This window comes from Pongo pygmaeus, chromosome 1 (assembly GCF_028885625.2).
Source record: "Pongo pygmaeus isolate AG05252 chromosome 1, NHGRI_mPonPyg2-v2.0_pri, whole genome shotgun sequence".
Lineage (NCBI taxonomy): Eukaryota > Metazoa > Chordata > Mammalia > Primates > Hominidae > Pongo > Pongo pygmaeus.
In genome coordinates this window covers 42,726,768-42,740,757 of record NC_072373.2, presented here as the reverse complement: position 1 = coordinate 42,740,757, position 13,990 = coordinate 42,726,768, and the positions used below count along the sequence as shown (strand labels likewise).

General features: G+C 51.9%; 1 protein-coding gene across 1 annotated transcript in view; it reads left to right on the top strand.

The window, feature by feature from the left end:
* MAPKAPK2 (MAPK activated protein kinase 2) overlaps positions 1 to 13,474 on the top strand; it is a 49,308-nt gene extending 35,834 nt beyond the window's left edge. Inside the window, exons 2-10 of the mRNA XM_054479415.2 lie at positions 7,939 to 8,078; positions 8,264 to 8,328; positions 8,609 to 8,688; positions 9,185 to 9,311; positions 9,902 to 9,977; positions 10,352 to 10,476; positions 10,857 to 10,942; positions 11,056 to 11,136; positions 11,782 to 13,474. Of these exons, the coding sequence (XP_054335390.1) occupies positions 7,939 to 8,078; positions 8,264 to 8,328; positions 8,609 to 8,688; positions 9,185 to 9,311; positions 9,902 to 9,977; positions 10,352 to 10,476; positions 10,857 to 10,942; positions 11,056 to 11,136; positions 11,782 to 11,925 (924 nt within the window). The 3' untranslated portion in view covers positions 11,926 to 13,474. The remainder of the gene's footprint in view (positions 1 to 7,938; positions 8,079 to 8,263; positions 8,329 to 8,608; positions 8,689 to 9,184; positions 9,312 to 9,901; positions 9,978 to 10,351; positions 10,477 to 10,856; positions 10,943 to 11,055; positions 11,137 to 11,781) is intronic.
* Positions 13,475 to 13,990: the final 516 nt, after the last annotated feature.

Sequence of the window (13,990 nt, the reverse complement as noted above, 5' to 3'; positions counted from 1 at the left end):
CAGTGATGATACCTGAGAATCTAGTAGACACTCAGGAATCCACATTTCCCCATTTAATATTCATCTGAAACACCATTTTAGTGGCTGCAGATTGTGTAGCTAAACTCACTTTTACATAAAACAACCTCTGTTACTTATCTCTGGGCCTTAAGTTTGTGATATAGTTTGGATGTTTGTTTCTTCCAAATCTCATGTTGAAGTGTAATCCCCAATGTGGGAGGTGGGGCCTGGTGGGAGGTGTTTGGGCCATGGGGGTAGATCCCTCGTGAATGGCTTGGTGCTGTTCTCAAGATAGTGAGTTCTTAGGAGATCTGGTTGTTTAAAAGTGGGTGGCACCCCACCCCTGTTGCTCCTGCTCTTGCCATGTGACATCCCTGCTCCCCCTTATCCTTCCACCACGATTGTAAGCTTCCTGAGGCCTCACCAAAAGCAGATACTAGTGCCACGCTTGTACCAGCTGCAGAACTATAAGCCAGTTATATATTTTCTTTATAAATTACCCAGTCTCAGGTATTTCTTAATAGCAACACAAAGTAGACTAATAAGTTTGTTAGCTATTTCTAGTAAAGGTAAATAACTCTTGAGATGTATATTTTCTTAAAGATACATCTATGATTAATACCTGAGGATGAAATTCTAAAAGTAGAATTTTAACATCAAAGGGTTTACACTTTAAGGCATTTTCAGCCTCCATTTCTGGCTGTTGCTGTTGTGGACAGTCTTGGGCAGATTTTGAACTCTTTGCCTTACTGTGGGGTGGTGGAAAGGAGGCTTTAGGAGCAGCCAGAGCAGGATTCAAAGTCCAGCCCTGCCAGGGACAACTGGCCAAAAGGTCGTGAACTAATGACTCAATGAGTTTTCTCATTTATAAAATAAGATGTTTCCTCCCAGGGTGGGGGTGAAGTGGGTGAGATGACCCATTTGAAGCACAGTTGACCCTTGAACAATGCAAGGGTTAGGGGCACTGACCCCTGAGCAGTCAACAATTCACATAAAACTTTTGATTCCCACTTTGGGAGGCTGAGTTGGGCAGATCACCTGAGATTGGGAGTTCAAGACCAGCCTGACCAACATGGAGAAACCCTGTCTCTACTAAAAATACAAAATTAGCTGGGCGTGGTGGCACACGCCTGTAATCCCAGCTACTCGGGAGGCGGAGGCAGGAGAATCATTTGAACCCGGGAGGTGGAGGTTGCGGTGAGCCGAGATTGCACCATTGCACTCCAGCCTGGGGAACGAGAGTGAAACTCTATCTCAAAAACAAAAAAAAACAACAACAAAAAAAAGGCCGGGCACGGTGGCTCACGCCTGTAATCCCAGCACTTTGGGAGGCTGAGGCGGGTGGATCACGAGATCAGGAGATCGAGACCATCCTGGCTAACACGGTGAAACCCCGTCCCTACTAAAAATACAAAAAATTAGCCGGGCGTGATGGTGGGCACCTGTGGTCCCAGCTACTCGGGAGGCTGAGGCAGGAGAATGGCGTGAACCTGGGAGGCGGAGCTTGCAGTGAGCAGAGATCGTGCCACTGCACTCCAGCCTAGGCAACAGAGCGAGACTCCGTCTCAAAAACAAAAACAAAAACAAAAACAAAAAAAAAAGAAACAAAGAAACAAAAGAAAACTTTTGATTCCCCGAGAACTACTATTAGATAATAGCCTACTGTTGACTCGAAGCCTTACTGATTACACAGTTGATTAACACATGTTTTGTCTGTTACGTGTATTATATCTTTATTCTTAGAATAAAATAAGCTAAAGAAAATAAGCATCATTAAGAAAATCACTTTGAGTAGGCTGAGGAAGAGGAAGGGTTGGTCTTGCTGCTGCAGGGCTGGCAGAAGTGGAAGAAAATCCCTGTGTAAATGGATCCACGCAGTTCAAACCTGGGTTGTTCAAGGGCCAACAATACTTAGCAGCCACTTAGCACAGAGCACTGCCAGCCCCCCTCGGCCTGCAGCCTGCTCCAGCACCTTGCTAAGAGGTTGCTGAGGCTCACCCGCAGCAGCTGCCCTCCCGAGTCCTCTTTCCTTTACACCCCGCAGAGCACCTGGGCCAGCCATCCTCCATGTGGTGCAGCAGAGGCGCCGGTGGTCCAGGAACCAGAGTGGGTGGCCCTGGCCTGGAGGCACGGTGGGTTAGTGTGTGACACACGTGGCTTTCCCCCTGACCCCCAGCTGCCTCCTGGGAGTGAAGAGGAGGTCTTGTTTGACAACATGCACCACATACCGCACCACACACCCACAACACACTTGGTGCCAGAATCAGCCTTTTGCATCGCTTTTGGCGCTGAATCAGAGTCTGTCTTGGGGAGGGATGTCTTCCTTCTCTCATTACATGCGCACCCCCGCCCCTAGCTGCCCAGCTTAGGTGGTGTAGAGAGGGAGTGTGCAGGGCTGGGATGCCACAGCCTGCTTTCCTCCCCCTGTCCTGGGGTCCCCCCTCTGTCCAGTGCCCAGAGCTATTAATAACACCTTCATTGAAATGGGTGTAATGGAATCCCAGTTGCCCACCCCAGTGGGACTTCCAACACATGGGGAGTGGGGAGCAGAATAATAATAGCAAACACGGATGCAGTACTTATTACGTGCCAAGCGTTATTCTTAGTTATTTACATCATGCACATCTATTAACTCATCTCGTATAGCAAGTCCATGAGGTAGGGGCTATTACTGTCCTATTAATGGATAAGGGAACCAACGCACAAAGGGGTTGGAAACTTTCCCAAGTTCACATAGCTAGTGAGCAGTGGCGCTTGTGAAGGGGGTCCTCCTGAGGGCCTGGGGCCTGCTCCTTCCCAGTCTTGTCTTCATGTCCACCTTGCTGGCGAGTAGCACGTCAGGCCCTGAGTGCCGGTTGCTTTCCTGTCCTCTGGCTCAGCCAGGCTTCTAATGCTGACCACTCCTGAGTCTTCCCACGTGGCTCCACAATGGCAGACTTGCAGGAGGAGATGAGGGGAACCATGCACACCCTGAATAGGGGGAGGGGTCCTGTCCTTCTTCCTCTCAGGTTCTGGAAGAGACAGAGAGGCATGGGACAGTATTTAGGCAGCTCCCGCAGCTCCCTCACTGCCGCTGTCCTAGAGCTTCCTTCCCAGGCAATGGGCTCTGTGGCTTGGCCCCCTGCCCCTGCCACAGTTGGCAGGGGGCCTTGCCTGTTGCATTGCAGCTGAGCACACGCAATCATTAACCTTTTCTACATGTAAGAGAATTTCAGGCACAAACTGTGTGGGGCTGAGGTGAGTCACAATGTTGGACCGGGGCTTAGTTTGGGCTTAAAATATTTCACAATTCCTCCAGGCATTCCTTGACTAATGATCTGTGGCTTTTTAGTGGGAAGACCCTTCCTTTTTGTAGTCTCCAGTCCTCAGAGTGTGGTTCAGGGCCTGTTGGCCTCCACTGCCCATGGCCATGCCCATGCTCAAGGAGCAGGGGCCTTGGCTTCTGGGTGGACCTGCCGCCTCGCTCTGCTGGTGGCCTCTGGCAGTGCCCTAGGAGTCCTGCTTTCCTTCCCTGTCTCTTCTTTGGCTTGGAGTGCAGGCCACCTCCCCTGCTGTTCTTTACTTAGCCCTGTACTCCAGATTAGCACATTCTTGGTTTCCTTTCTCCAGGCCTTCTGCGCTCCACACTTGTCCACAGAGCCACTTTGGCACTTCAGGGCTGTGCCCCCATGACGTCAGCCAGCCTGCCTCACCCATCTGAAGGGCTTTCATTGCTTGGATTGATTTTCCTATCCAGTCCGGGATTTCTGATAAACATGTGCCTAGATGGATGTCAATTACCAGTCTTTTTTTTTTTTAATTTAATTTAAGTTCTGGAATACAAATGCAGGATGTGCAATGACCAGTCTTCATGGGAAATTCTTGCTAAGTTTCTCTAAGAAATTTAAAATACTACCTTTTCCAATTTATTTCAGGACGGAAAGGACAGCTCACCCTCACTCAGTCACTGGGGGAGAGAGTTTAGTAGGGAGAAGAAGCAACAGAATGAGGGGGTGTTAGCTCAGAAGTTCCTAACCACTAGGTGAGGGAAGGAAGAGGGGAGGGAGTAAGCAGAAATCAAATTAGATCTTGTCCATTAGAAACTCAGGTTGGGCAGATAAGGCATAAATATACAAAATGGTAAATTTTTTCAAAGTGAAAACTACCCTATATAGAGTTTCTGAAGCACCTTCAAGGATATTATTTCACGAAGTTGAATCTAATTTTACAGATGAGGAAACCCTTTCCAGAAAGATAGGTGGGCTTGCGTGATACAAGCGAGGAAGTGCAGAACTGGGATTCAAAATGCATGTGATTGCAAAGCCTAGGTTCACTGTGCTACATCCGTCTCCTCTAATGGGTAGAGAGTTTGTGCAAGTCTGGAAGTGCGATGTGAACCTAGCCCTTCTTGCGCAAACTCTCCTTTGCCTTGTGCCATGCACTACTAACGTGTCTAGGGCAGAAAGTGCGGAAGTTGCAGTGAGCGCTTGGAATTCAGGGGGTGCTAAGGAGCACGCATTTAGATTTGGACCTTGGTGCATCCTCACTTAGCACAGCTCTGGTTGGCAGATGTCCTGGTGGTGGTCACTGGGCTGAGGACAGAAACCCAGCCTACAGTCTTGCCGATGACTTGTGCTGGTTACATCCACATGCTCCAGGCTCAACTCAGTGGTGACGGAGGGACTCCCCTGTACTGTGGCATTAATGGTACTGGTTGACAGTGATGAATGCCTTTCTGATAATAAAGCACTTTTAGAGGTATTATTTCATTAGATGCTCATAATGTTTCTATGAGAGGGAGGCTAGGCAGGTATCATCGCTCCTAAATGCATGTGGCACAGGCTCTGAAAGGTAGACCTTTCTGTGAGGCTGTGCAAGAAGAAATTGACAAATTTCAGACTGGGCCAAGTCTTCCCTGATTGTAACTCTACAACCAGGAATTGCTTCTGAGTAAATCTGACAACTTTGATTCTTCTCCTCTGGACTCCAGTTCCTGTGTGCCTGTAGGGGGCGATCGAGGTTCTTTCTGCTTGGCAGCTGTGGAAACCTTGTTCCTCCTGAACCCTTTGAATTTAGCACTCTTACAGTATGTAATCTCACTGGATTTTAAGGATTTTCTGTGTCTCCCCTCATATCTTCTTCTGCCCCACACTAGCCTAGGCTTTTCCAGATCAGGACTGCTCTATTTGGTTTTGACATTCAGTGCAATGCATGGCCCATAGTAGGAGTTCGGTAAATGCTTGCTGGATTGAATTATATACAAAGGAAATTGGCCAGTGCCTTCTCTTGCTCCCCTTAGAGCATGGGAAAGTAAACTTTTTTCCCGGTACATCCAAATGAATGAAGTTGAAGGCTGGGCATGGTGGCTCACACCTGTAATGCCAGCACATTGGGAGGCCAAGGTGGGGTATCACTTGAGACCAGGAGTTCGAGACCAGCCTGGCCAACATGGCGAAACCTGGTCTCTACTAAAAATACCAAAAAATTAGCCAGACGTGGTGGCTCACACCTGTAATCCCAGCTACTCAGGAGGCTGAGGTGGGAGAATTGTTTGAACCCGGGAGGCGGAGGTTACAGTGAGCCAAGATTGTGCCACTGCACTCCAGCCTGGGCAACAGAGTGAGACCCTGTCTTAGAAACAAACAAACAAACCCGAATGAAGTTGAAAGTGGCAGAACTCAAGACCCATGCGGTGTCCTCATATGGCCACAAGGTGGCAGTGTGACCTCCTGGGAACCTTGCCTCCTGCAACTATTGGCTCCGGCCACCTGTTACACCATGGGAGAGACCGAGTTATCTAGTCATTGATTCCTTCTAGTCACCTGTTTGGGGAATTGCCTCTGCAAAGTCAGTCTGAGAAATCTTGGCTTCCCGCCTCCTCTAAAAGCTGGGTGGTGTGGTGGAAAGACTTGGTCTTTGGAGTCTACCAGGCCTGGATTCCAACCTTGGCTCTGCCTTTTCTCAGAAACTTAGCCTTGGGCATGCTACTTCTCTGAGCCTCAGCTTCCCCATCCTGTAAAATGGCAAATGTACAGTTAGGGAAAACCCAACATATCATGGGCCATAGCATAAATGTATGCCAGCTTTCTTGTTGGAAATGCTCGTTTGCCCTTCCCTTCCCTCTGCAAGCTGGCTCCATCATGGCCATCTGATCTTATTTGCAAGCTTCAGACACTTTCCAGCAGGTTCTTAGGCGTCACCCCAGCTCCACTCCATCTCGGTCAGTCAGCACCTGCTTCCCACATTTCTCTCTGCCTGCATGCCTTCCCTCTGCCTGTCCATTTCCTTCCTAGCATGTCTCTTGGACACCCCAGCCCTCTGAATGTCCAAAGCAGTTGGAGTGTGGACTGTGTAGGGCTCATCTAGACTTCCCATGAAGATGCTAAATCTGTGAGTGTCCTTGTCTTAATTATTTTGGCACCTGTGCTTGCACTTAGACAATTGGTGATAAAAATGACAGCTATTAGTGAGCACATGTCAGATACTCTGTGAGGTGCTTTGTGGAAATATTTCATTTAATCCTCACAACAAATCTGTGAAACAGAAGCCATTATCCATCCCCACTTTACAAAGGAAGGGTAGATCAGGATGCTTTTGGCTCCAAGCAATAGAAAATTTCATGAAAAGCAGCTTAAACAGTAAGAAGAGTTCATTATCTTGTCAAAAAGAAGTCCTGAGGGATCCCTGGTGATGTCAGCGAGGATCCAGGTGATTGCCATTTCTCCTGGTTGCCTTCCTCAGTGCATTGGTTTATCCTCTTAGGCCCCCCTTACTGGTAATAATGTGACTGTCATGGTCCCAGGTGCCATATACAGGAGAGATGATGTAGGTTTCTTGTGCTCCCTTTAAGAAGCCTCTTGGCAGATTTTTTTTTTTTTTTTTTTTTTTTTTTGAGATGGAGTCTTGCTCTGTCGCCCAGGCTGGAGTGCAGTGGCATGATCTCGGCTCCCTGCAAGCTCTGCCTCTCAGGGTTCGCGCCATTCTCCTGCCTCAGCCTCCTGAATTGCTGGGACTACAGGCGCCCGCCACCACGCCTGGCTAATTTTTTTTTTGTATTTTCAGTAGGGACGGGGTTTCACCGTGTTAGCTAGGATGGTCTTGATCTCCTGACCTCGTGATCTGCCCACCTAGGCCTCCCAAAGTGCTGGGATTACAGGCGCGAGCCACTGTGCCTGGCAGCAGATTTCTTACAAGGCTCTTGGCCAGTTGGGTTGTAGGCTTGTTCCCAAGCCAGTCACTAGCAAAGGGACTGGAATTAACGAGACTGGCTTAGACAGGTCAAGATTGAACCCCTGAGGCTGGTGAGAAGCCAGCCTTCTTTAATACCCCTAGCCAACTAACTGGTCCAGGGAGAAGAAGGGGCATCAGTGAGGTTCGACGAGTTAAGTAACTTGCTCAAGCTTGGAAATCTAGTAATAACTGGATTCAAACTGGCATCCGGCTGACTTCCAAGGCTGGTTGAAGTCAGCTACAGAGGTAGAGAGAACATTTCTCTGGATTTGTTGTGCTGGGTCTGAGTAATTGAGAAGGTGCCTTTTCCTTTGGACTCTGGAGTCTCTCTTCTCTCTAGCCCTCTTTCCAATACTGTATTGGTTTTTCTCAGTCTGCCTTTCTCCCCGAAGCCCCTTCACCCCCTGCTTCCCAGTACCTGAGTGCTGCCTGCCTTCTAGAGTAGACTTCATGGCCTAAGCTGGAGACAGGCCTAAGCTGGACTGAATGGCTTGAGGGCTGATCTCAGTGTAACTGTCAAGGCCCCAAGAGAGTCATCGTGAGATTTCATATAGAGCAGATAAGGAACTGCAGAGGCCTCACGAAATGTGCCAAGGGGGCTGGTAGGGAGGGGCCAGCAGGAGTGGGGGGTTTGTGGTATGTCAGTGGCAATGTCAGGGCATGCGGGCCAGGGGCTTAGAGCAGGCCCATGTGACAGCGCAGTTACTCAGGAAGCTGTTTGGCCTGCAGATGCTTCAGGACTGTCCCAAGGCCCGCAGGGAGGTGGAGCTGCACTGGCGGGCCTCCCAGTGCCCACACATCGTACGGATCGTGGATGTGTACGAGAATCTGTACGCAGGGAGGAAGTGCCTGCTGATTGTCATGGAATGGTAAGCAGCCACTGTTCTGGTCCCAGCCCAGCCTGTTCCCACTCCTCACTCAGGCACCTCGCCCTCTGAGGACAGCCCAGGGATGGGCCTGAAGCCTGAAATGTAAACACTTGATTTTTTGGGGGGCAGTGGAGAGTGGCGGCGGGCTGTTGTGTTCTCCGGATCTCACTGTGGCTTCATTTCAGTTTGGACGGTGGAGAACTCTTTAGCCGAATCCAGGATCGAGGAGACCAGGCATTCACAGAAAGAGGTAGAAAGGGTCTGTTGTGGGAGCAGGTGCAGGCAGGCAGGGCAGTGGGGGTCTGAAGGGGGCCTTTGCAGTGCCTGCTCTTGGGGAAGGGTGCTGAGGCTGCTGCCCCCTCCAGCATGCTGCAAGGGCTGCCTCAGCTGACCAGGGCAGCTCCTGGTGGCTTTGTTTCTGGGGTGGGTGATGGCTGTGGGGAGCCTTAGGCTGCACAGAGGTAGGACCGGTGCACTGAGTTTTCAAGCCTAATGACGTGTCTTTGTGACTTTCTTTCTCCCCTCTACAGAAGCATCCGAAATCATGAAGAGCATCGGTGAGGCCATCCAGTATCTGCACTCAATCAACATTGCCCATCGGGATGTCAAGGTGCCAGCTGTTCATAACCCTGAGCCCAAGTGCTATAGGGGGCAACAAAGGGGCTGTGGCCACCCCAGAGATGGTTGCCAGGCCACCCTGCGTCCTTGCTGCCTGGTTCCTGAGCATGCCCTTCTCTGCCTTGTAGGGCCTTGCCCTCTCTGCCCATGGACAAACCCCTAAACCCAGTAGCGAAGCATTCTCCGGCCCCACTCAGCCCTGTGGTTCTCCTCAGGCAGAACCCCCCAGTCACACGTTTGGTTTCTCTGTTCCTGTGGTGTTTACTGCGGGTTCTGTGTGTCAGTCTTTTATGTCCAGGCACTCTGGAAACCCTGCAGAGGCAGGCACCTGCCCATAGAGAGCTGCCACTCCTCTTGGTGGGCAGTGCCCGGGATAGGCAAATGGTTGCTGGATGAGTAGAGGAAGGGAGGAACCAGGATCCTTTTGGTTTCTGATAGCCCCTCCCAGGTCCAGCAGGGTTGCTGTTTTTCTGTCTCTCTTTCTGTAGCCTGAGAATCTCTTATACACCTCCAAAAGGCCCAACGCCATCCTGAAACTCACTGACTTTGGCTTTGCCAAGGAAACCACCAGCCACAACTCTTTGACCACTCCTTGTTATACGCCATACTATGTGGGTAAGTCCACAGGGGGCCCAGGGACCTAGGCTTTTCCCAGAACTTTTCTCAGCCCCTCCTCTTGGCTATCTGGGGGGCCGCAAATCCTAGGAGAGTTGTGTCTGTATGGCCCCTTCTGGTGCTGGTTCTGCTGGGACCTGCTGAGAAGTAGGGCTTGTCAGAGCGAAGCTAGAGTGGAGGAATTGTAGGAAAGGATCTGCCGGGATCTTTCTGAGAAGAGCCATGGTTTCCATCAGATTCTCAGTGGAGTCTGGACTCAGGTCTTATTCTGGAGCCTCAGCCGATTGGCATGGAAGAAGCTTTCAAAGCGTGTTCAGAGCATCTGTGAAATTAAGTGGACGGCATGGGTCTAAAAGTCTCATGCAGTTCAGGATTTTTAGAATCTTAAGATCCTAGTTCCAGGGTTCCTCGTGGAGGAGGGTGTTCAGTTCCAGTCCCTGGGCTGGGCTTCAGCTCTTCCTTCTGTGCCCCAGCTGCTGCCACCTCATGATAGGCTGAAAGGTTGGGATGGGGAGCATCTTTCACAGAGAAACTGAGTGGATCACAGGGTTCTGAGGGCCGGCCCACCCATGTTGACCTTTGATTTGCAGCTCCAGAAGTGCTGGGTCCAGAGAAGTATGACAAGTCCTGTGACATGTGGTCCCTGGGTGTCATCATGTACATCCTGTGAGTGTGCTGGGGAGGGGGCTGGGTGGGGCAGGGAGTCAGGGCGGCCTGTACTTCTCCAGGACAAGAGGAAGAGGCAGACATTAGCATTCCCCTTTCTACAGGGGAGTCCCCTGTGTGCCCCTTCTCTCAGTTCCGATAGCTAAGTGGCGGGTGTAAACCAGCTCATGGGCTGGAAAGTGTGTGCCTTAGATACTTGATATGCTGGATTCCTGGGCCCCGTGCTTGGCTTTGTATATTGTGCCTGTGTCAATGAGCCCTGATGTCTCTGTGACCTTTACAAGGAGAAGAGCCTGTTTCTCATCCTGTTCCTGATGCAGGGCCCCTAAGTAACAGCTGTTCTGTCTCCCACTTCCTTCCTCCTGTTGATGCAGGCTGTGTGGGTATCCCCCCTTCTACTCCAACCACGGCCTTGCCATCTCTCCGGGCATGAAGACTCGCATCCGAATGGGCCAGTATGAATTTCCCAACCCAGAATGGTCAGAAGTATCAGAGGAAGGTAAGAACCCAAGCTTTCAGGACAAGGGGAAGAGCCCGTGTGTGTGTGTGTGTGTATGTGTGTACACGCAGACACACGTATGGGCCTCCATCTCATGTGCGTGGTGTAACTGTGGGTTAGCACCTGTGCCCACGCCTGCGGGGTACGTCCTGCCTCATTTTGCCTGTGTGGAGGGCTGGAGGCAGGGCCGAGGCTGTGGGGCTGTGCAGGGCCTATCAGGTGGTACAGCACAGCCGTAATGGTCCTTGGGGCCAGTTGCTCGGGCAGCCTGCCTCCAGGCACCCCCTCTTTGAACCTGGTTTCCCCATGAAAACTGGAGAAAGGAGCAGTCCAGGGAGAGTGACCCCTGAGCTGTCACTGCCCCCTGTCCCACCCCACAGTGAAGATGCTCATTCGGAACCTGCTGAAAACAGAGCCCACCCAGAGGATGACCATCACTGAGTTTATGAACCACCCTTGGATCATGGTAAGCTCGGCAGGCTGGGGAGCCTTGGGTCTCATGGGACTATTCCACAGGACAGAGTCTTAGCCAGGACCCTACCCCAGGCTTTCACTTGGACCCCTTTTCTCTCTTCTCAGCAATCGACGAAGGTCCCTCAAACCCCACTGCACACCAGCCGGGTCCTGAAGGAGGACAAGGAGCGGTGGGAGGATGTCAAGGTGAGGGGCACCACTGGATGAGAGGGGCTCCAGGTGGGGTGGGCAGCTTGCGGGGAGTGCCCAGGTGTGAGGCGTGGTGCTGGTAGGGGAGAGCTTGATTCTGCCTCTCTCATCCCAGGGGTGTCTTCATGACAAGAACAGCAACCAGGCCACTTGGCTGACCAGGTTATGAGCAGAGGATTCTGTGTTCCTGTCCAAACTCAGGGCTGTTTTTTAGAATCCTTTTACTCCCTGGGTCTCTAATGGGACCTTAAAGACCATCTGGTATCATCTTCTCATTTTGCAGAAGAGAAACTGAGACCCAGAGGCGGGGGGCAGTCTGCTCAAGGTCATGCAGCTGGTGACTGGTTGGGGCAGACTGGACCCAGGTTTCCTGACTCCTGGCCCAAGTCTCTTCCTCCTTTCCTGCGGGATCACTGGGGGGCTCTCAGGGAACAGCAGCAGTGCCGTGGCCAGGCTCTCTGCTGCCCAGCACTGGGGTGAGGCTGCAGCGTGGACCACTAACCAGCCCGTCTTCTCTCTCTGCTCCCACCCCTGCCGCCCTCACCCTGCCCTTGTCTCTGTCTTTCACGTCTCTCTTCTGCTGTCTCTCCTACCTGTCTTCTGGCTCTCTCTGTACCCTTCCTGGTGCTGCCGTGCCCCCAGGAGGAGATGACCAGTGCCTTGGCCACAATGCGCGTTGACTATGAGCAGATCAAGATAAAAAAGATTGAAGATGCATCCAACCCTCTGCTGCTGAAGAGGCGGAAGAAAGCTCGGGCCCTGGAGGCTGCGGCTCTGGCCCACTGAGCCACCGCACCCTCCTGCCCACGGGAGGACAAGCAATAACTCTCTACAGGAATATATTTTTTAAACGAAGAGACACAGAACTGTCCACATCTGCCTCCTCTCCTCCTCAGCTGCATGGAGCCTGGAACTGCATCAGTGGCTGAATTCTGCCTTGGTTCTGGCCACCCCAGAGTGGGAGAGGCTGGGAGGTTGGGAGGCTGTGGAGAGAAGTGAGCAAGGTGCTCTTGAACCTGTGCTCATTTTACAATTTTATCAGTAATTTGACTTAGAGTTTTTATGAAACCTCTTTTGTTGTCCTTGCCCCACTCCTCTCCACCAGACGCCTTCCTCTCTGGATACTGCAAAGGCTTGTGGTTTGTTAGAGGGTATTTGTGGAAACTGTCATAGGGATTGTCCCTGTGTTGTCCCATCTGCCCTCCCTGTTTCTCCACAACAGCCTGGGGTTGTCCCCGCTGGCTCAGGCGTTCTGGGAGCTCAAGGCCACCTTGGAGGAGGATGCCACGCACTTCCTCTCTCGGAGCCCTCAGACATCTCCAGTGTGCCAGACAAATAGGAGTGAGTGTATGTGTGTGTGTGTGCACACGTGTGTATGAGTGCGCAGATCTGTGCCTGGGATCGTGCATTTGAGGGGCCAGGGGCAGGCAGGGCTGCAGAGGGAGACGGCCCTGCTGGGGCTTAGGAACCTTCTCCCTTCTTGGGTCTGCCCTGCCCATACTGAGCCTGCCAAAGTGCCTGGGAAGCCCACCCAGATTCTGAAACAGGCCCTCTGTGGCCTGTCTCTGTTAGCTGGGTTCTGGGAGGCAGAGAGGAGTGACCGGGCACTGGCACAGCGATCAGGAAGACTGGACCCCCAGCCCCCAGAGCCCCCCTCCCCCTACTTAGTGCTGGTCCTAGGTCCTCTGAGGCATTCATCTACTGAATGACCTCTCTACTTCCCCTTCTTGCCATTATTAACCCATTTTTATTTTCCTTAAATTTTTAGCCATTTCTCCATGGGCCGCCGCCCAGCTCATGTAGGTGAGCCTGGGCGGCTTCTGTTGACAGAGCTTTTGCATTTCCTGTGTTTCTCCTGGGTTCTGGGGCATCAGCCAGCTACCCCTTGTGGGCAAAGGCAGGGCCACTTTTGAGGTCTTCCCTCAGATTTCCATTGTGTGGCCTGGTGGGTCAGGGGGGGTCTTTGCACCAAAGATGTCCCGACTTTGCCCCCTTGCCCATCAGCCATTTGCCATCACCCCAAACAACTCAGCTTCGGGGTTGGTGAGGGGAGGGGCCTCCCTCAGCACAGATGAGGAGCAGCTGGGGTAGGCTCTCTGTGCCATGGCCCCCCACTCCCCCTTCCCTTGGAGGGAGAGGTGGCAGGAATACTTCACCTTTCCTCTCCCTCAGGGGCAGGTGGTGGAGGGGTGCCCAGGGTCGTCTTTGTGTATGGGGGAAGGCGCTGGGTGCCTGCAGTGCCTCCCTTGTCTCAGATGGTGTGTCCAGCACTCGATTGTTGTAAACTGTTGTTTTGTATGAGCGAAATTGTCTTTACTAAACAGATTTAATAGTTGAGAGTTTTTCTTTCTCTTTCTTCCTGGGGCTCAGGCCCTACCCCCCACTGCCTCTATGTGCAGAGGGGTTTTGTTGGGTGGTGAGGGTGTGGGTTGGGGTTCCTGGGAGAGGAGCGGAGGGCCTCCTGGGCGAGCAGGAGCCAGCGCCTCATTGGTGAGGACCTGGGCAGGATGTGTGTAGGGCATCCTTAAAGCAGGACAGGGAGGCTGCAAGGGCTCAAGCCCATCTTCTTTTGCCAAATGCAGAATCAGGAGCCAAGCTCTTTTTGGCATATGATTCTTTGACCTACATAGCTACTACCAGGTGCTGGCACCTTTAGCCTGCGAAAGCCAGCTGGTATAGGGTCCCGGGAAGAGGGGTGCTGGTGAATTTGGTTGAAATCCTGGTAAAGATACCAGGGGAGCAGGTTAGTGTAGTACCGGCACTCTCCAGGAGGCGGTGATAGGGGTCAGGCAGAAACCAAATGCTCTACCTCGGAGCTAGAAGAGACTTCACAGTTCCTGTGGCCCATTCT